Here is a 23,545-nt window from a genome sequence, read left to right as displayed (position 1 = left end):
TTGGAGTTACAGTAATACGTCCCTACCCGATACAGTTGTGCATCATTTGGGGTCTGACAGAATATCATAATTTTAGGAGGATTATTATATCACTCCTGCAGAGGTGTGAGAACGTCAGTCAGTGCACAGATCGTCCAGGTGGAAGGACCAATCCCCCTGTGGTCTTGTTAGGGACGTGTTGTTTGTTCGCAGAGAGAATTCACATAATAGAGGTTGTTGTCCTCCTTTCTATATCTAAGAAGACAGTGGTTAGTCCTGTACACACTGTTCCAATATGCAAAGTCTTTTTGTCACAGTAAGTCTAGAGAAAGACCGTGATCAGTCATCCCCTTTTTCTCCAACTAATGGTAGGAATCGGTATTTTTCTAAATAAATAAAAACAAGGGGTAGCATTGTGTTCTGTACAGTGTGTTGGTGCAAAACCTTTTCGCAAGCTTGCTGCCGTTTAAATATAAGAATGTCTGCAATAATTTTAAAAACATCAAAGCTAAATACCGGAATATGGGCAGCACAGTGGTGTAATTGTTAGCACTGTTACAGCAAGTTTTTTTGAACCTCCTGCTCAAATGTGTGGAAGATCAAAGTGGCTTCTTCCCAGTGTCCAAAGACATGGCTGTTAGCTGAATCACTCTGTGATGGACTTGCAGACAGATGAACTTCACTGATGTAGCTGTACTTCAGTTGGATTAATAATTGTTTTTCTTTGATTTTTTTGTCAAATTTTGAATTTTTGAACAAAAAAAATTAAAATTGTCATTATGTGGTATAGTGTGCCACCATAGCAGCTGCTGTAGGTACTGCCATGATCCTGGGTCTTTGACATTGAGTTTTGGGGTTTTGTTCAGGTTTCGCATGTTGGTTACAAGTTTCGATTTAATTTTTTATTTGTGTCTTTGCGTAGTTGTAATATTTGTGGTTTAATTTTGAATTAATTGACCTAGTGATGTTGTGGTTCCTTTTGATGTCATTATTATTCCACTCTGCCTCCTTTTCTTTGGTTTCTGTGTTCATACCTTGTGTTTCCTTGGCTTCATTTTTTGACCTCAGATGCCTCTCCCCCTCCATGTTTTTAAAATCACAACTAACAGTTTAAGCAAAAATGCTGTGTTGCTAGCAGCACCTGGAGCAAATAGGAAGGTATGAAGTGATCATGGGTTGAAGATTCATTTAAAGAAAAAACATTAATGTCAAGTGACCGCAGTGGTTAAATATCTCTCTATTGTTAAATGTTTACTCCAGTTAAAGCGAACTTAATGACTCCAATATGGAAATATTCTTCTGCTGCTTTTATGAAAGTACATCTCATGCCTTTTATTCAGGGTAAAACTGCTGCAGTTTCTAGTATCACTCGCCTAATCATATGTTTTGTTCATTTCAGAGGTAGAATTAACATATACAATGCTTAACAAAGTTATTACATTACCATATTAGACCATTTGTCATACAAACAAGAAAATGCAAGACTGTCAAATCTGTCAAAAACTAAAAATTACTGACGTCCTTAAACTGAATTCCCATTTTTATACCCGCAATTGAGCCGTCACACTAGACATAAAACATAACATTCAACCACTAAAACAAGTAACTGTAATTTGGAACCTTAATTTTTTTTAAAAGTAATGATTTGCTTTTTATTTGTTTATTCTGCTTTTTTGTAAAATAAATAAATAAATACAATTCAAGGAAAACAATAATAATAATATTTCAGCATTCAAAAAATGATTCTGATTGAAAAGTTTGTACATATTGGTGGATTAATCATTACAGGAATATAAAAAGTACTTTTATTAATTAAAAATACAATTAATTTAGGGGAGCTGTGACATAAACCTTACAGTGGGTGATGGTCTGATATATTTTTCAAACACGGTAACTTTAATTAATTAATTAATTGTCTATTCAAAAAAAGTGGCGTAATCATGAAAAATAGTCATTACTATTTATTAGACTCCATCATGATGTATTTGGAAACACTTGTTTCGTCTTACCAGCAGTCAAAGGGACATTATTGATTATTTGATTATACCAAACAACTAATCAATAATAAATGCCTCAGTTTAATAACAGTTGCATTTACTGGTATTTTGTTAGCTTTGGCAGTAAGCTGTAGATTGTGTGTCATTATTTTTGAGGTGCTCTTACTGTATACCAGATTTTAAGTAATGCCCAACACACCGGTATTATCTAAAGAACTAAACTCTGTTTTCATAAACTAAGCAGTACTCTAACAAAAAACATGATAGAAAGGAGCCTTCGAAAGTGTTGACAGAACAATAAGTGATGTATTTATCCTCAAATATGAAAGGATCGAGTGCATTGTTTGTGCAGGCTTTGGTTTTGAAGGAGCGCGCTTATTGAGATAAAGACGTCTGTCAGCTCGAGCAAACCTCAAGTTGCCGTTATCTACAACATCTTAAATCTGCTACTGTGTTTGCTTCATCTCTCCCCGCACCGCTCTTCTCCGCTCAACCTTTTCCGTGGTTTTTATCCTGCATTCCCTTTCCAACCCGTTCTCCTTCTCATTTTCCTACATCAGCACCTTTTCCTCTTCTCTCTTTGTTTCCCTCACTGACTCTGTTCCTGAGTAAGCCTTTTCAGTTCCCGTGAGACTGTGTGAAATTAGCTCCTGGCTGCTGGGAGTCGTAGAGCTGTGTTGTGTGAGATGGTGGGGGTGTCAGTGAGTAGTCCTGGTATTCTTTACTGCTAACTTTGATCAGACATAAGGCACACTGCAGTTTTTTTCTGCTGTGTTTTGATATAAAAGCAAAGGAGTGCAATAGTTTTCCAAAGTGCTGTCCTGCTTGAAGCCCATCTTCCTTACCTCAAGCAGCAGCAGTGCTGTTTGAAAAACATTCTGCACAGATAAGAAATCTATTGGTATAGATGAGTGTCCTGTGTTTTTAGCCCAGTGCAGTGTTGTTTCCTGTACAGGACACACTCAGGGGTGATAAATATGGTATTTAGTAAGAATGTCAGTGGGAACTTGGGAATGGTATTTACTTCAATAGAACAAACTGTCTGGCAATATTTTAAAATTTAAATGCACAAATGAAGCCTGTTTTATGTTTTATTTTTATTGTTACCATAGTGATAAGGGGCTTATTTATAGTAAACTGATCTTTGAAATTTGAAGAATTAAACAAAACGCATAATTTGGGACTCTGTGAAATGTGTTTTGCAGATCAAAGAGCTCAGTCATATACTGATAAAAAAATACTATGTGCACTTGCACTACTACTTTGTGTAAAAAATCTGCCTTGCATTTTTATATTCAGCATTAACAACAAGATTTTTGTTCATGCTGCAAAAGTATCACACTTTGTGTTCATGAAATCCACATAAGCCCTAAAAACCCCCACAACCCTTGTGCTTTGACTGTTAAAGTGGGGGAAGGATAGCATTAATAATTCTTATTTAAAAGTGCCTAGGCAGTGTTTACTGTAAAAATAATTTGGCTGACCCAAAGGGTAAATATTGCAGATTTTATTATTTTAACAAAGTGCTGAACCAACAGATATTTTCTGTTCCCATGCAGCAAACTTCAAAACATTGTGGGAATTTGTCTGGGGCCGTGCGTGGATGCTTTGTCTGCATGTAGGCTATTTGACTTGCGTTTAGTTTGGCAAAGCCTCAGAGACAGGTGAGTATCAGCACAAAGACGTACACATAAACAGTCACACGCAGTGAGATGTAAGCGCTCCTTCCCGTGGGCTTCCTTTGAACTTTCTCCTGCCGTTTACTCTGTGAACACGCAGTATAAAACAGTAAAAAAGACAGCAAGCATCAGAATGAAGGCAAATGAGAAAAAGATGGGGAACGAAGGAAAGTAGAAGATGAGCACAGTGATCCTCTGACTGGTTCAGTACTGCTCGAACATCTTAAGGGAGGAGGAAACTCTGCAAACTTACAGAGTAGAACTGAGGAAGAAGAGAAAAGGATTAAACAGAGCAGAGTAATGCACTTGGAGTAAAGGAAGGGCATTTATCTCTCTGTCCTCCTGAGCTCTTCCCTTGTTTCCCCAGTGGAGCTGACAGATAAGAGGGTTTGTGTATGATTGGCTTAACACTTGGCCCTATGCCACTGCTGCGCTATCACTGTGGGATACCAGCAGGAGCTGAGGGATTCTGTCAGATGGGATGGTGTTTAAAAAAGATCGGATAGTTTTGTACAGCAAGTTAGCTGACTGAATTTGAATCAGCGTATTTGAATGCTGCGTGTGAACTTGAGCTGGAACATGAAATGCCCAAAACACACAGATGTAAGCCTCCTATCATGGTCCCTTTCACTCTCTATTTTTTCTTTTTTCTTTTTTTTTTGCATAATTTCCTCGACTTTTTACACATTTTTGCTGTGAGACTGAATAGATCTCCCTTTATGGCACTATCTCTCTTTGAGAGTGAAAAACAGAGTTGCCATATCACTTCATTATGACTGCTGTAAACTTTTGAATCTTTTACTTTGGAACCTTTCTGTAGCCCATCAGTGCAAATGTATGGCGTCAGTTACTGCCACTATGGCTTTTTATTACAACAGGCTCGCGCTAATGTGACAAAATGAAGCTTTCTAGTAGAAACCAAATAAGAGCGAGCATTGCTCTGCTGTCTTCTCGATCTGTCTGTAAATTCCGCTGTTCCTTCCAAATATCACTTTCACATAAATTATTCAGCTCTGGGTATTTAGATGTGGTGTAGACAACTCTCCCCGAACAAAACAGAAGCAGGTGGGCTATTAACAGCTTACAATTTTATATATCATTGCGCTGTATATCCAGTGTAATGGTAATATTAAGGTAACAGCTGTGAGTTAGAGTAAAACACTGAAAAATTAAACCAAAATGATCACAGCAAGGTGTTAAGAGAATTTCATCCAGCAGCTGAAGGAAAATGCAGCTACTGCTTTGTTTTTTCACACCGAGAAGAGGTTATGGAAGCATGGCAGACCGCGGCAGAGGAAGTAATTCATCATCATCATCTAGCTTATGGCTGTACGCTCACTAGTGGAGCTCACTTCATAGATAAGAAAAATCAAAGAACCACACAAGTTAGGGACCGATCGCAATTCAGTTTTTCAAAAGCCTGACTTGCCAATTGTGTTTTCCTTTCTTTGTAAGCACTAAAGTTAAGAGCTTACACAATCTATGATGGAAAAATTAAAGATTTTGGTCACCAGCCTATCGATCTGTGCACCTCTGACCTTCACTGAAAACAATCTGTTCTGACATACTCTCTGGCTTGTTGAAACAACAAGTCCCTTAATGCTTCTGTGTTGCCTGCTTCCTCTGAAAATGAAGGACAGCAGATCCGTGGTAGTGTCAGGCTAATTTACTAAGATGCTGTCTTATTTATTATTTATTGAACTGTGTCCACTAGCTTGTATCTCCCCTCCACTTAGACCAACCTAGACTCAGATCTATGTCAACCTCGATATACCTGTGGTTTACATGCTGGCTGCTGTGACATGGAAACAGTTCATGGCATGACACTTAGCGAGGCATGTGGAGAAAATCTCTGGATCACAGCAAAGTCATTTAGACTTTGTTTTTTTCCTTGTCAGTTTCCTTCTGCCTTTGCCTTGATCTAATACTCCTCTGTCATTGTGTTTAACACAAAACTCAGCCTCAGCCTTTTTCCTTTTATCTTTGTCACTTACTGACTGCCAATTTTTTGGGCAGTCACTTGTTTGTCCTTTTACAAACTTAGTGATGGGGACGCACGAATACCCGCTTTTTCTTCACAAAGCTTTCAAAGTTGGCACATGCTGTACCAGACATAAGTAGACACGACTGAAAAAATATAATATCAAACAGCACCGAAATGAAATTAAACGATTATTGATAAAGAGATTTACTGGTGAAAAATGTCTTGCTCATTCCTCGTTGTCAAATCTCAGAACAGCTCCTTTGTTCCATTTTATATTCTGAACATTGTATAGAAACAAATACATCACCACAAGGAAATTATGGCAATTTTTAAAACTTTTAGATTTTGAATAGAAACAATACAAAATTGTGGAGTCCGTCCGTCTATCCATTAATTTTTCTTCCACTAATCCAGTTCAGGGTCGTAAAGAGGCTGGAGCCTATCCTAGCTACGAGTATCACAAAATAATCAATAAGGAAAATTAGTTGCTGAATTTAGCTCATGTTCTCTACAAAATGGGACATTTTTTTGTGTGAAAGACACAAAAATGACAAGAAGATGGTGTTTGAGCCAAACGAAGCTTATGTTTAAATTAAATAAGGATCTGTACTGCCTGCTTGGGTGCTCGCCTGTTAGCCCGTTCTTTCATCCCTTCCACTTTCCCACGCTGTCAAACTCAATACTGACATCCAATCATCTTCTTGCCTGCCTTCTTTGAGCCAATCAGCCTCTACCCCATGTGGTTTAAATCCATGCTCTCCACCATTCTCCCTTTCAGACTCTCATTTATGCAACCCACCTCCTCCCCATCTCTGCCTCACCCAAGTCATTCGAAGCTCCATCCAAGCCTCAGTATCCATCTTCACTAGCACCAGCGTCTAGACTCCAGGGGGTCCTGTCCTAAATCGTATTACTGCTGGGATTCTGTTCTGCCATGACGGGTCATCAGAGTCTAATCGCCAAATACATTGATTAATTTCTCTATCTGAACAAATCATGTTCAATTCTTCAAAATGATCTCTCCTTATTGAATTGATCTAATTTTGCATGACAATGCTAAATAGCAAGAGATAAAGGCACTCGAGTACTCCAGCTGAACCTATGTTACATTCCTTCCATTATCTTTTTCACTCATAGCAGGAAAATAGATCAGTTCTACTATTTAACGCAAGCCTGAGTATTCAAAATACTGAGTCCACCAGAACTACAGTGTGAATATCACATAAATAGAATCTGATACTAGGCATAAACAACAGTATTAATCACTGTGAGGAAAGACTGTTAGAAAATGTGCAGCTCTATTCCCCATTTGTGAACAGCTACTCTCAGATTTTTTTCTCCCTGCCTTCGAGTGAGGCCTTCGGGTGCAGCTAAAACTGTTTCTGCTCTCTGATTAGTTTCAACAACATTTTGTACAAACTCGTTCTGACAGAGAATGCAGTTACAGCCTTTAGCATATCCTCAGATCAAATTTGTTTCAACTTTTTTGGCATCAAATAGGATACATTTTGGATTTACGAATGTGCACGTTTTTAAAGTGAGTGTGTGCGTACATACAGAAGAACATTTTTATTATGTGTGGTCGTTTTCAGTTTCCTAATAGCCAGTTATTTTCCTACATCCAAAGCAACCCTTTTCCTCTCAACAATCATCCTTTCTGCCACTGTGTTCTGTGCTTGTCACTCTGTTCTGGTTGCTCTCAGCAGGTATATGCAAAGAGTGCTCTTCCACAGGGCTCCATCATCCGTCTTTTGCCTTTTTTTCGCTGTTACTTCAAACTAGTTGTCCTCTTATTCCTCTCACTCTACTCAGTGCTCAATGCTTTTTTTGTTAAACTGACTCCTCTCTTTCCATTTTCCACTTCTTCTATCATAATTGAATCCTTTTCATGTTCAATATCCTGAAACTGAAAGAAAATATGGGGAGAAATGGAATGAAGCTTTTTTGGGGGGAGGACTGTTGGAGGAGGAGATAAATCTGCAGAGAAGATGGCAAGATATTTTGAATAACAGACTGTTCAGTGAGGTTTTCCTCTCATTAACGTGAAAAGAAAGGACAGAATGAAGAGGAAGCAGATTTTTGATGTCTGCTTCCAGCCATATTGTTCAGTTTCTGGATCTGAAGGGGATAGTGCTCAGCAGTATAAAAAAAATAGCACAAGAGTAGAGAGGAAGAGAGTTGATGAATGAGGGAAGCTGTAAAAATAGAAAGCCAAAGGGAGAAGGGAAGGGAAGTACGCAGAGAGAAAAGAAGTTGTTTGTCTCAGTTTAGAGGAGCTGGACTGGCTGTGAATGCACATGTTATCACTGGTCGGTCAGGTCTTACATAATTTTACAGGCTGGACAGAAATCATTGTTCTAATGATGAAGCCATGTTTATTTTAGTTGAGTTGTGTGTGCGTGCGTGGGTGCAAAACAGGGAGTGAGAGAGAAAGAGAGGCAGTAAAGGCTGACTACCTTGCAGTAATATAAAGGCAGGTGTGTGTGTGTGCGTCTATGTGTGTGTATGTGTGTGCATGTGGGGTATCCTCCTCCATCATCTTCTGAGCAGCACATGTAATATTCAGTGTTATCCATGTGTTCATATCAATGAGATGCTGCCTGTCAATCTTAAGGCTGGAGACTCAAATACTGGATGGACTCCGGTGGACCTTCGCTACAGGAAAGCAAATCCTCCTCTCTGTTCTTCTTCTGTTCTCCTCTTTCTTTTTTGCCTCTCACTGCGTTGCCTTCTCACTCTGTGCTCCAAACCTTTTTCCTCTTCCCTGTCTGTCCATTTCTCGTCTCGTCGTCTTTCTTCTTCAGTCCTCGTCGACTATTCTGCTTCCTCTCCTGCTCTCCTCCTGCAAGGCATCTCATAATTGCCTTCATATTTTCTCTTCCTGCATGTGCTTTAAATCCTCAATTTGCCCAGTACATCTTTTTGTTCCTCTTCTCCTGATTATATCTTCATTTTCTCGCATCGTCCATTTCATAGCTCCATTACGGAGATATTCAGGTTGAATGGATATGCAAACTAGGGTTTTCACTTGTGGAGGCTACTATTGCCTGTTAAGAAAAAAACAATTTAACAAGCTTTGTCAGAAATTTTGAGACGGTATATAATATACTTCATAACGTGCTAAAACTTTCTAGTTATCCTTTAATTTTCCTCTGCTTATCCAGTTCGTCATTACTATAGGGGTCGGGCGGGGTGGGGGATAGAGCCCAACCGAGCTGTCATGGGGGAAACAGACTGTCTATCTGTTGCAGAGCTAACACATACAGACAGGCAACATTCACTGTTATGGTCAATTTCATGCAAGCACCACACAGAAGGGCCCCAGGCTGGATTTAAAAACCCACGACCTTCTCACTTTGCTGCCCTGCTAAAAATATCGATATCGAGTGTAAAAAAGGTTAAACTGGAGTCAAACTTGTATGATCAACACAATCTCTTTTTAATTATTCTCTTTGAATTCTCAAATTTATATTTTGAACAGAACACTAACAGTGCTCCAGCCAGCACACAGTCTTTGCTAGCTGGCCCAGGTCCAAATAAGTTGCAAAACTTACCTAAATGTGTTCATAATGACCCATCCCGCGGCATAAGTAGTGGTGCTATCAGTTTAGAATTTGCTCATGTCACTTAGTTCAGCCAGGGCTGCATCGCTCAACTGGTTTAAGTGCTGGTCATAACGTTAATAACACGGATTGAAGTCTTTCAGTATTTATTATTCAGAAAAATAGAGCTCCGCGGTCAACATAAGCTACTGGCTATTTCCAAGTATGTCCGCAAATAGCTTTCTGTCTTAAATGTATGTGTCTTTAAAATGCTTGTATTGGTTGGGCTCCATTTTAAAACTTTTAATCCAAGTAGTTTGTTAAGTGTGTTACAGCTAATTAGTTTTTATATTAATTCATCACTGTTGTGATAATGACCCAGAAGGCTTCATAAGCCCCTATAATCATTATAAATCCACCTGAGGTGATATAAATTGTTAATGGAAGGTCATGTAACATTTTAAATGTAGAGATTATTTGTTTTATTTGTTTATATGTGTTGTTGATATTTTTGTATAGTTTGGAGAATTGTAAAATGGTTCGATTGACTTGATTGAAATGTTAAACACTTTGATAAATATTACTGATACCAAGAATCTTTTGTTCTAATAACTGCAACATTTCACTGTGTGAACAGGCTTATCAGTTGCACAGTTTCTCACTCTAAATGAGTGTGTTGATTTTCCAAATGTGAGCATGGAGTATCTAAAATATTGGTAAAGCACATCTGCTGCCTCTATTCAGCATTCTTCATTCCTGCAGTACAGTAATCTGATGTAGTGTATCCCTGAAATCCACTCACTGCTCTGTGCTATCTGTTCACAAAGCTCATATATCAGCTTCACAAGGCACTGATCAGATACCAGATCAGTCCTTGTCTCTAAGTAGAATGTTGCCTAAGGAAAAGAGCAGAGACTTGGTGGGGAGGGAAAGGAAGACTAGGAGGGGGAGAATTAGAGACTATGGGGAAAAAGATGAGGGTGGGAGGGTGGGAATTCGGCAAGGTTCCAGAGCCATGAATAAAATGCATAAAGTACACAGTAAATTTTTAATGCTGTTTAGTTTCCACTGAGAGGCCAGATTTGCATCCTCATCCCCTGATTATGACATCTTCAGTCAGCACTCCAGGCTTGGCTTTGCCCATTTTAATGTTAATGTGAGCGTTTGCACAAATTCACTATTACCCGCTTGTGAGAATAGGCATATACACACACATACACACTCACACAAAACACACACTTTTCAGAGAAGGTTACTTCTGCTGAGAGAAGCTAATCGGGCTGAAACCATTCCCGCTTTGGTTCCTTCTGTCCCTTTTCTTGTCACAGACTTCCTAAGGGACCTCCTATCAGATAATATCAGGCACATCACATTAAACTGAGAAAAAGAAAATGAGCTGACCTGGTGAAGTCCTTCTAGACTGACTGTGAGGTCATCATAACAGTGAAAGACTATTTCAGATCTTCCTCAGAAGCAGACCAAAAGCACTGTTTATGTAGCTTTAATAGTTCCTGCTGATAGCCTACAGGGCGCTTTACAACTGGCTCACCAAAGGATTCAGTCTGGCTCACTGGATAATCTGTCAGAGCCTAACAAACAAAAAGACAGCTTTTATTTATTTAGTCAGTTTTTGCACTTTGTGTTTTAAGTTGTTGAAACTGGATTCCATCTTCGTATACAGTGCTGTGAAAAAGTATTTGCCTCCTACCAGATTTCTTCATTTTATTCCATATATGTCGCTCTTACATGTTTCAGGTGATCAAACAAATTTTATTATTACAAAAATAAAACCCAAGTAAATGCAAAATTGAGTTTTTAAACTGTGATTTCAATTGTTAAGAGAAAAAAGTTACCCAAACCTAACAGGCCATCTGTGAAAAAGTAATTGCCCAATGTAATAAGGTAAAAAGTAATAAAGAAGGGGGCATATACTTTTTCACAGCACTCTACATATATTGATTCTGTAGATGAAGAACGAGATTTTTGGTGCTGGAGGCATTCTGTTTTATGTCTATAGTCTGCTCGTAGTCCAAGTTCAGTCTCATATCAGACTGTCTAAAAGTAGTTAAACAGTATATGTAGAGCGTAAAAGACGGATTGCTTTTGCAGCAATGTGGTTTTATTGAATATGGAGACTTTCAGAAAGTATACTTAAAGATTGTTATGCAATGGCTATACTTAGTCAGCGTATATGGATCAAAGTGGGGTGCGTACAGCCCAATTTGACTGTAAATGAATGTGACACTTCTTGTGTAGAATAAACCTTTGAGGCACCAGGCCATTCAAAAGAAAAGTCAGCAGCCCACAATGACTTCATGATTGTACAATAACTAATAAAATAGAAATGACTTTGACCAAAAGTGAGAATAAAAATCTGGTGTCACATTGGTGAAACAATTCTCAGCCTTTAACTTTTATACCAGCATGTTCACAATCCCATTTCTTATTGTTGTTAATATTGTCTTATTGTCTTTGTTTCACTGTTTCTCCTGTTGCACCATGTATCATACTAAGCTTGAATATTTTATAGCAGAGGCAGCAGAGCTCAGTAAATTTTAGCTGTGACCCCTTCATAATATTATGTTTTTCATTTGTATACCTAACAGCTATCCCATAAAAGTCTCCTCTAAGTCAAGGGTCAGATGGGGTGAAGTGCCAGGGGAATTTCTTTTGCCTCCACAATCCTGTTGAGAGACTTGTTAAACTGCAGTTCTGCAGCAATTTACAGTGTGGCTAACTGACAAATATCCCACTTTCCATGCATTAAAGTGTTTATATGCCACTTTGATTTCTCAAAGTACTCCAGTAGTACTGTATATTCAAAATGAGGAACTAGAAACTAGTTCTTTCAGTACGTAATATATGCAAAAAAAAAACCATATTCCTGACTGAAATCTGACTTAGAGATGAGACCCAGAATAAACACAGCACAGTTATACATACATATGTATTACCTACAATATCCTAATTTGTTGTTTTCACTATATCCGTTGCATTTCCTCATTGGCATGGTGCCCCTTGTCTTTCCCTGGAAAGACAGTTCAAACACTGCTGCTACGTCTTAATGTATCTTCTAGCTCCTAAGCAGCAATGTTTAATGAAACTACTCACTGCAATTTGAAGGTGTTTGCACACAGACATGTAGTCAGTTAACCATAATTAAAATAGAGGCGGTAAATAAACTGTAATATGAACAGGTGTATAATAAAAGAATCCAATTTTCAGTGACAGCTGTTATGCTACATTTTTAAATTGATTTTTAATTGAACACCTCAAAAAAGACTTAATTACAGATATTTTGTGTGTGCGTGTGCGTATATGTGTGTGTGCACGTGTGTGTGTGTGTGTGTGTGTGTGTATTTGTGTGTCAGAGCTTCTGCAGTGTTCACAAGTTTGGACACAACATGGTTAACAGGTTTTTTTCCTGACACTCGCTCCTGAAAGTTCCACCATCACCTCCAACAAAGACGATATGATAATAACGACACAGTTTTATGTCCTTGTAATCACTTTAAAGGGTTTGAATGACATTGGGGCAGTGTCGCAGCGAGCTAAACAGCCAGTTAATGCTTTTGAGATGAGCACAATAAAATATTAATGGGGGTCTTGGGCAAGGAAAGGTCATCACTGTGACTGAAGCTGAATAATAAGAGAGCTAGTAGCAACACTGTGAACCTTAAGTGACACCAGCTAGAAAACAGTGGAGGCTCTTCTCGGGCAACAGCAGCTCAGCTGCTGTCCTCTGTTGGATACAGTTAATGCTCTTATCTGGTGTGAACTTTTGTTTGTTTTTTTAGTCACAGGTAAAATTTGTCTCACTCGAAAATACAGAGTTCCAAATTGAAGATGGTACAGAAAACAACAAGAAAACAAATATAGTGATTCTACCAAAGCTGCAGAAAAACGAATGAAAACCATTACAGTGTTACTGACTGTAAATAACCCATTGTAAAGAGGCGCTATAATCCATCATGATTAGTGTTTATGTGATTTTTTTGTACACAGGTGTAAGAAAAGAGAAAACACTGTGACATTAACTACAATAAGAAAATGTCTTGAACTTTAATCAAGTTTTACATTTTATTTATTACAGATCACAAGTTAGCTTCTGGATTATTTGAAGTCTCTGAAGAGCCAGACAGATGTCAAACTCATTTTATATCATGGTACAGCCCACTTCGACCTTAAGTGGGCAAGACCAGTGTAAAGATCTTTAACTTATGTTTAACTACACATTTAATCCCTGAGATATGTAAAAAGGTGCATGATACATGATAAAGAAATGCCTCTATAGTAAATTATAACTCTTAAATTGAAATAAATGTGTGAAATTACATGTTAAAATTAGGTTTATTAATAAAAAGAGTTAAGATGTAAACGATGTAAAATCCAAAATCTATGCCCTCCTTCATGTTTGTTGGATTTGACTCTTTTCAAGCTGGTTCTCACTCCTGGTCCTTATTTTTGGACATACCTGTCTTAGGCGAAAGAAGGAATTTTAAAATAAACTTTTTCAATCTCTTTCAAATTTTTTGTTCATCTGAACTAAATGTCTTTAATTAAACTTTACAGTCTATAAGGATTCTAACTGACCATCTGTTTCAGTGCATTAAGATATGTCCAGCAAGATGTCCAGCAAGGGAGAAACACTGTAAAAATGGGCTCTGCTTGTGATAAAACTAGTCCCTCAACAGCATTGTTAACACAGGCAGCCAACAAAACATGAAAGCAATCTTCATTTGACCATAATACATTATTTTGCTGCTCAACAACTGCTGTTAGTCAGAGAGCAGCTTGCGTACCGACCCCTATGTCTACTGTCTACCTCCTGTTTTTCCCCGACCAGAAGTCTCAGTCCACTCAAAAATGTTGTTAGAAGAATCAAAAGAAAAGCAAGCAGCTCATCGTGTCCTTCTGTGCGCTCGGTTCCAGCCACAGCAGGCCAAATTTAGTTTAGTGAAAGAAAGAAAATACAGGACTACCCAGCTAGCCTTTGGCTTAGTTTGTTGACCAGACCACTTACTCCTCTTGCTTCTGTGCCAGCGACATCATATTCACCAAGAACTTGCTTTCCAAGATCTTATGTCTACTCCCAGAAGATTGTACCCATTTACCCAAAGGATGGCATCCATAGAGATTACATATAGCCTATTAAAAGTCAGTGTGCCACAAAAACAATTATGAAGCTATTATTTTTACACTGAGACGCTTACATATTATTTCTTGGACCACAGATTTTTACAGATTCCACTGCATTTCAAAGCTGCTGCTGCTGCTGATGTTGTTTTTGCATGTCACTTTAGCTGTTTTTCCTCTCAGTTGGGACTGGATTTAGCTACAGCATCAATTAGTTAATGGACATTTTTCATCTACAGATTAGATCCAGATTATAACAGTAAACCTTTTGTTTAGTCTCCATCCCTGACAATTTTACATGCCCTCCTTTTCTCTTTTTTTTCAGATGGCATTTTGGCATTTGTAAAAAGGACCCCAGTTAAATAATTTGCTGCTTTTTTCTGCGCAACTTCCGTGCCTCTCCCTCTCTCTTTCTTCTCTCCTTTCCCTTATGCTGCCCTGTTACTCTGCGTGTACAATTTGGCCTCAATGTGTTTCAAATTACATGCCACATCAAATAAGGCTATCTCATAATGCTGCGAGCGCCGGTGCAAGTGTGCGTGTGTGCGGGTCCTTGGGTATTCCACCACCTTCAGATTCGTATTAAATGAAACTCTAGAGTTCAACTCAGTATTCAGAATGAGTAATACAGGGTTGTAATACATCTGATAGACATAGCATACTGTGCCATTATCACTGACCTTTCTTTTCTTTTCTTCTCCCTCCCCTCTATTCCTTTCTGTCCTCTGCAATCATCTAAAGGAAGCAGAGGTAAGTAGAGTCACTGTTTTTGTAACTGTCATTATTTTGAAACTCATTGCAATTCTTTAGTAAAGTTTTAGTGCACTTACAAACTGCTGGATAGGTGTTGCTGATTTAATTGCACAGCAGGTTAGGTGGCTAGTCAGGCATAATGTTATAGTCCAGCATATTAAAATTCTGCAGTTGTGCTTGTAGGTTTCACACTCTCAAGCAAGCTTACTATGTTTCAATGAAGTAAACTGAATTAACCTGGCTTCTCTGGCAGTTTGCTACAGAGCATTAATGCAGCTGGGTTATATGGGCTGTCTGTGTTCATCCCAAAGATGTCGGCAAAATTTGTAGTAAAGTAAATAAAGAAAAACTACTAGTTATTAAAAAAAAACATTTTTCATAAAAGTGGCATCCAAAAAGAAAGTTAAATTCGAGTATGCATGTTTTACATAAGTGCATATCTACATTTATTGGTATGAGAGCATGTCTGTGTTTGCAGTGTTTTTTTATTGAGAATCTGGAAATATCTGTGCATGTCTGACTGAATGACTGATCTGGTTCAGAGAGGAAAGACAGCATCTGCAGTGTGGTTGAGGTTGTATCACTGTCCAAGGAACGGGAAAGCTGCTCAACGGTGAAGACACTATTAATGCTGAAACGGAGCAGGAGATGTGGACATAAAATAAATGAAAGAAAATGATGTGAGGACATGATTTAAGTAAGCGCCTAAGGGAGAGGCTAATTAGGTTTCGTCTCCTGATTTCAAACTTCTGCGTTGGCTCAAATTTTGACGGTTGTCATTTATAGAACAAGGACTGTATGAGTGGGTCAGCTGTCCATTTTCACTGGACTGTTCCATATTACTGATACTAATTTAGTCTCTCTCACTTTCTTTTATACTCACTCTCCCTCGCTCGCTCTCTCTCTCTCTCCCTATAACTCAATAACACAGGAGATAGAGATCCTGTTTTCAGACCCAGCAGGTTCACAAATGTCACTGACACAGGCTCACTTCCTGCTGACACACATATGGTTCACCCAAGGAAATCATTTAGAAGACACCACCGCTACACACCTCTGCGTGCATATATGTGTGTGTATTAGTACTTTATGTAATATTATTATCTTTATTATTAAATATAAACCAAATCTGACAGGAGGGGTCAACTACAGCTCTTCCTTTAAGTACCCACACATGGTGTCTTGGTAATAAAACTGTTACAATAAACTAAAATGTTGGTAAATCTAAATCATTGAAAAACACCTTCAATTACAAAAAAACAAAAATGTCCTTAAATAACACAGACGTTTTAGTGTGTTGTAAGCCGTTATCATGTATGTTAAAGCATAAAGTGTTTACGAAAGTTCAATCAAGTACAAATATCAGTTTATGCTTCACAGATCAGATGTTTTAAATGCAAATCTGCTGCTTTTTCTACAAGTGGGTGCTCCAAAAGGACACCACTTATACCACTTTTTCTTTCATCTATATGTCAGACCATTCTTTGTTTATTCTTTACTTATGTAATACACATTACATGAGACTAAACAAAGTCATCACTTTTCCCACAGTAGGCTTATTACTTTAATTGCTCTACACAGCGGAAGATGTCTCTAACTAAGCAGGAAATCTGCTCTTAATTGAACCAATGTATCAAATAGTATTAAAAAATCCAAATCCCTTATCAACTTAACTAAATGAAGCCAGTTATTTTTTTTATTTGAATATGTTCAGTTCATGAAGCTTTCCCTTTAACTGTAAACAAAATTGTAGTGGAACAAAGACTTGTTCAAATAGAGTCGTGGAAATCATATTTGACCAGTGTTAATTCATAATGGCTGTTAAATGTTATGCTGCTTTGTTTGCTCTTTGGAGCATATAACCTTCTTTACGCTTGAGTGTTTCTACTGCAGGTTTCCATTTACATTTGTGCATTATTTTATTATCCGAACAAGCTCATACCATACATATTTTCTATTAAAATCAACAAAGAGACGAACAAAAAAAGAGAAGAATGGAAACAGGATTTCTCAGTAGTGACATTTAGTATTTGGTTTGTTCACTTTCTGTTCAATAAAATAATCTGTCCACTCTCCCCATGTAAAGTTTTTTCATAACCCAATCGCTTGTGTTGTGTTTCCACTCAGGATGACTACTTCAAAAGCTGGGCACCTGCAAAGTCTCTCGATCAAGGTGAGTTTTGCTCTTTTTGTGTTACTATTAATTTTTGTATTACTGTAAGCTGTATGTGAAACTACGGGTAGGAATAGAAAACTCCACTGCTGCTTTGAGTTCTAAGTTGAGTTCTTGGTCGTTTTATTTAAACTAGTAAATGATGCCTGATGCTATACCTTTTACAGTATACCGTTTTATGTGATCAAATAATCCAAGTAAGCCAATCAGAAAGTCTAAGAAACATAAATACTGGGAGTACTGGGAAAGGTTTGTCAGATTTTGTCAAACAGATATAAAAAGCGCATAGTCCTCAAATATTTGTGCTAAAATGCAGGTATAGTATATTTAACCTTCTTTTAGCACACATACAGTCATGTCCAAAAGGAGTTTCCATAGACAATTCTATGCAGTCCAACCCATGATTCAGCAGCTTGTAGCAGGATAACTACCTATGAATACCTACCTTTAACTACCTAATAATCATTTTTTGTATAACTTCATTATTCCCTCTCATCGTTGTAGAAGAATTTTTCAGCCATTATCTTGTAGATTTATTGTTCTGCTTGGGATCATGGTCCTGATGCATGAACCAGTTTGGACCTATGTAGGTTTAGTTCTCAGACAGACAGCTTCACACTTGACTCTAGAATACTTTTGTATACAGAGGAGTTCATGATCCGCTTAGTGGCTGGAAGGTGTCCAGGTCCTTTAGCAGCAAAACAAGCCCAAATCATTACCTCTCCACCACCGTGCTTTGCAACTGATATGAGGTGTTTGTGCTGATTTGTTGTGTTTGTTTTTTATCAAATGTGGCGCCGTGGTCAGACATCTCCACTTTGGTGTCATCTGATGAGCTTTAAAAGAAGCAAAATTACACACTGTGTTCTGTCAACAGCACCCCAATAAAAGGACCCTATACTCAGGGTCCTTTTATTGGGGAGCTGTTGACATTGAATTGCTATACTCAGAGGCTGCATAAAAGACATAAATCATAATCTCTAAATGAAAGTTAGACATTGATTATGAACAAAAGAGGAAGCAATGAAGACAACCAGAGGAAACTATTAAAAATGAAACCGGAAATAACACCCAAACCATGACACAGTATGTAGACAGTGTATTAAATATATAAAATGTTTGATAAATTAGAAATTAAAACTGAAGGTCATCGACAACTAGAACTAAGTAGTTCAAAACCAGTAAATGTCGAGTGTTATAAAGAGATAATTTACATCACTGAAACTCTATTGTGTGACTTGTGTTTGATGTTCACATTTACATGTTACCTTTGTATTTTAGCATTTTTCAGTAAAGATGCTAGAAGGACTCTGAGTGAGTTGCACTGTTGAGTGATTTGCTGCCAACAACCCAATAATCTCCCTTATGTAATACTCTTATTGTGCAGACAAAAATCCCTTTAGTTTATGTGTACTCATCTTTCTTTTGTCTTCTAAAAGCAAGTCTCCATAATGTGATTTGCAGCATTCTAGCAGGAATGCAAAGCAAGTGGTGTCTAATTCTTAAAGTTACGGTAGTTCTGCTGTTCTTTGACTGTGTGCATGTGTCTGGCCAAATGTTTTTTCTTTTGCACTGTACGTGCTGCTTATGGACTAGTATGGCAATAATGCCAAGTCCACTTTATAAGTCACAGTCAAGTGTGTAATGCTCTTAGACCCCCAGTAACTCTTGACTAACCTCAGTTATTACAAACACTAACTCACTTTCATTCACACTCACAGTCTTGCTTTACTTACGTATGCAGACACACACACACACTCTCACACCGAGGCAGTTTGTGGGGTTAATTGGACGGCAGCTTTTTGAACAGCACACCAGAAATCTTGCTACCACTGAGCTTGTTCTGTTCTGTGCTGGCTTGGTTTTGCATATGTAGCACAGTAACTGCAACTCTTCAGGGAAAGACTTGCTGAGCAGGTTTATCTGGGCCAGCTCCTCGTGGATACTGAGCCTAATGAGAACAGCCTTGCCTCAGTGCATCAAATTTTGGTGCTACTCTAGTTTCTCAGAGATAAGTAAAAACAAAAGGTAAACAGAGCTTCATTCTCTTAACTAGGGACTCAGTGCATGATGCATTATGGATATTATTCTTTGTGCCAAAATCCAGGAGGAGTAAGGCCAGATTTAGGTGCTAAAAGAATTATATACTTGGCAAAAAAAGGTACTGTAGTGCCACAACATCTGTGTCACATTTCTTTCTATACCTGGAGGCTCTGGTTTGATTTAACCTCTCATAGGATTCAATATTGATGTTGTCAGCTGTATATTATTTGCAACATCTTTCACCAAATTAGGCCGGAGACCAAACACAATAAACACAAGAGTGCTTCATTTCTCATTTCATTGGTGCTGACAGAGTATACCCGAAGAGAAAGAACACTTACTGCACTGGCAAACTAAAGACATTCAGCATCTGTGTGGTTACGCATGTACACTCAAGCAAGGTGTTACTCTTTACCTGCTAGCCTTTGGCTCCTGGTAATTATAACAGGGGTTTTAATTTTTATTTGTCCAGCCATTCATTTAAATTTAACCAACAGGGACATACTACAACCAAAAGACAGATTGAAAAAAACAAAACAAAAAAACCCCAAGGTGTAGTTTTCCTTTAATTGCAACAAGAGTCGGTAAAGTTCACTGACTACATCATTTGTCTTTTACCATTTGCTACATTTTGTTTCGAAAGTGCTCCTTGATGAGAACACTAACATCAAACTGTCCACTCCATGCATGTGAGTCATTCTGGTTCGACACAGCAATGTGACATCTGTGCATTTATCTGGAGACTCATTGGGTGCAGCTGAAGCACAGGTCATATTCATGCCAATTAAATACAGCACATACTTTTTTGTGCCATATCATTTCTCCTGCAGCGCTGCACATCAGCTGCAACATGACTGCTCCCCTGCTGCAGAGCTCGAAACAGCCTGCGCTTTCTGCACTCCTTCAAACTGCACTCTGCAGTTACTCCCACACAAACAGCACAGCTGGGTGTAATGGATGGCTAAATGATTAGGCACCAAATAAGTATGAGGAATCAATCTAACAATCTGGTCCTCTTTTGGGAACATTTGCTGTTATCACGTGCTTCTCCAGTCGGTTACATTTTCGCCCAGCTGATACTGCAGGCATTTCATTTCTTACTGTAAACTTCACCTTCGAACCAAATCAGAGTATTGGATGTGAATGACTCATGATCTATGCAAAACTGACTCATCTACAATTTTTAGTATTCAGAGGCATTTTAGTTTTACTTTAAGTTTTAAAAAGAGGAATTAAAGTTGCCTAAACTGAAAAGTAGACAATAAAGATTCTAGGTAACACAGAGTAAACGTGAGGAACCACTGCAAAAAAAAATATGTACAAAATGATTAAATCTTATATAATCTAATGTGTGTGGTCAGATTGCTAATGATACTGAAATGACATGTGCGACCACAGCACTTGATTGGAGGTCAGTACAGGAAAAACAATACCATGCACCTGCAGGTTTCACTTTGACTAATGAATCACAGGTCGTCCTTGGAGACTAATCAGCAGCAGAAAGGTTGATTGGGGGAAAATCCAGTCCCTGATGAATCACTCTGCAATTAATGTTCACCTCCGTAGCATGGGTAGCATGGATGAAATTAGTGTTATCACAAATGGCTTGTTTGTAATGCTGAGTGATCAAATCCACTGGTGCTAAATCTGTTTTCCAGACATGTCGTGCCTAATGAGTTCCCACAGATGAGTAGTTTTAAGGCAAAATGTTTTTGAGTTCAAAAGATTTCAAAAACATTAAAATCAGTAACTAGAATTAGGATGGGACTGCATTGTTGATAGATTTTGCATGTAGTCATGATTTCCTGTAGCTGTTTGCATATTTGTTTCTATGCAGTGATAGTATGATTTTCGTTGTGTTTTGCTGTTAGTGTGCCTTTGCTAGTGCTGTAGTCACAGGATACAAGACAATGCTCTCCTATCAAAGATCAGTTGTACCAGCCTCACATTGGCAGTTGTATTTATTTATTGTTAGGCGGTTAAAAAAACTGCTGAAACTGAAACCTAAAATGCCACAATGCATCCTGGGTCCATCTTACATGTGCTTAGATCGGCAGTACATTAACTTGTTTCCATGGTGACAGTTCATTGATCTGCCTGATTTCTAGTCATGGATGAACTGTTTTGGCTTCTTTACATATCCAAAAAAAACTGTGTCCAATTAAGGATACAGTGACACAAGCCTAGAGACCAGTGAGTGACTCCCTGACAACCAAAGGCCACAAAAGAAAAATGTGTATTCTCCAACTAACTGCGAAGTGGTTGCTGGCAGTTGATTTGCAGTGAAATTCACTGCAAAGAGATATACAGGGCTGCACTAAAAACCTGTTGAGATTGCTTTGGTCCCTAGCAAGTTGCCGTGGTCACCTATAATTTTCTATAAAAGATGTACACTTGCTTTAAAACACTTCCCCACACATAGACCAGTACTGGAATAGTTTACAGTTGCACTTTTTCAAGTTTCTCTATTATTTAAGCAGTTATATGAGGGGCCGTACAAGCCAAAATTCATTCTTTGACTCTCACACACATACATTCTTCTTTCACACACATATACTTTCACTCTCACATAGTTTTATTTTAATTTTTATATTTAGATATTTTTATTCTCATGTTTACACATATTTAACACACACTCCGTTTCAGGAGATGATAAAATATTTCTTAACACCCCGATAGCTTGCTGAAGAACTCAAGTTTCTTCTCCCCCCTCAATGCTGTCAGACACTTGAAAGTGACCCACACGTGCTTCTCAGCCAATCACAGCGGTACAGACACCCAGCCTTCCGTTTCCATTAAACTCCTTCCGTTTCCACTATACTCTTTCATTCACATACATTATATCTTGCATACATATATTTTTTTCAGACATGTATGCATTCTCTTCTTACATACATATATTATTTGTGAGATTAAATGCATATTGAATGCATGTAAATGAGAGCAAAATGTAGGAATGCATAAATGAAAATGCATGTATGTTAGAGTGAAAATTTGTAAATATGTACATTAAAATACATGTATAAGAGAGCACAATATTGCAATGTGTGTGTTAAATATGTGTAAACATGAGAATAAAAATATCTAAATATAAAAATTAAAATAAAACTATGTGAGAGTGAAAGTATATGTGTGTGAAAGAAGAATGTATGTGTGTGAGAGTGAAAGAATGAATTTTGTACGGCCCCTCATACAGTTACAAGGAGATTTTAAGTACCTCTTTCCACTTAATTTCAGCAAACAATTTCTTAAATCAAACTCGTTTCAAGCTCCAAATCTGTTGTTTGTATGTGTTTAGTACCTTACTTGAGGTTCTAATGCTGCAAAATTGGAAATAGTTTTTGATTTTTTAACCTGTTATGTATTGTATAAACCCATTTGTAAATTGGCTAGATCATATAGATGTTGGTATCCTAAAGCTAAAACTAAACATTCAGCTCTTCAAACCTCACAAGTGATTTTTCTAAAAGACTAAAGTAGTCACAAGCTTAACTACTTAAGTTTAGGTTAAGTTTAAGGCAATTTACTAAAGCAGTTGAATTCTAATTCACTGACTTTTCTTTAAACATTACCCTCGTTTTGTTTTGTCCCTTCAATTTTATTTGTTCTCTTTCATATATTCAAGATAATTTCCTTCTTTCTTCCGTCCTTTTCACTTCACAGCCCTGTGTATCTGCTCATTGTTTCTACACAGTTTTCTATTATTTCTGACATATTGAGTTCATCACATGGAAATTACATAATAATGAACAATGGGTTACTGTTAATCAACATGCCACAGTGCCGTAAATACGCACACACACACACGCTGTGAAAGCCTGTGAGAGTTCATTGGTTGCTTTATTCATGCACCTTTAATTAATTTTTTAAGGCATTTGGTTGCTATTCTTATATTTTTGTGCATGTGCTCTTGTAGTCATGACTATTCGTGCTCGTGTTTTATCACTTTATTTTATTCTTTAAATGAAATCGTTAAAAAGAAAAACTCACCAACTGAACACCCCTCCTGCTTGTTAGTAGTTCGTTAATTTTTAATTTAATTTTTTTTAACAGATAATGTTGAGTTGCTAACAGGTAAAATAAATAATTATGATAAAAAATTTTATTAAAATAGTGCTCATAAAAGTAAATGAGAAATGCAAATTTGAATTTGCAAAACAAATAATGTTCTTGATCAAAATGCACGTAGCATGATACAAAAAGATAGGAATTAAATTTGCAATTAAATGTGTCTTTAAAAAGCAAAATTTGGAAAAATC

General features: G+C 37.7%; 1 protein-coding gene across 3 annotated transcripts in view; it reads left to right on the top strand.

The window, feature by feature from the left end:
* The window catches only part of spock1 (SPARC (osteonectin), cwcv and kazal like domains proteoglycan 1), a 106,158-nt gene that overhangs the window by 41,383 nt on the left and 41,230 nt on the right, over positions 1 to 23,545 (top strand). For 2 of the 3 annotated variants that reach the window (XM_031744631.2, XM_031744632.2), the window contains exons 3-4: positions 15,059 to 15,067; positions 17,198 to 17,243. In XM_031744631.2, coding sequence (XP_031600491.1) covers positions 15,059 to 15,067; positions 17,198 to 17,243 — 55 coding nt within the window. The remainder of the gene's footprint in view (positions 1 to 15,058; positions 15,068 to 17,197; positions 17,244 to 23,545) is intronic. The other variant, XM_039618021.1, reaches the window with a different exon arrangement.

This window comes from Oreochromis aureus, linkage group 2 (assembly GCF_013358895.1).
Source record: "Oreochromis aureus strain Israel breed Guangdong linkage group 2, ZZ_aureus, whole genome shotgun sequence".
In the NCBI taxonomy this organism is placed as follows: domain Eukaryota; kingdom Metazoa; phylum Chordata; class Actinopteri; order Cichliformes; family Cichlidae; genus Oreochromis; species Oreochromis aureus.
Note: the sequence above shows the minus strand (reverse complement) of the source record. Positions and strands in the feature narration are given on the sequence as shown.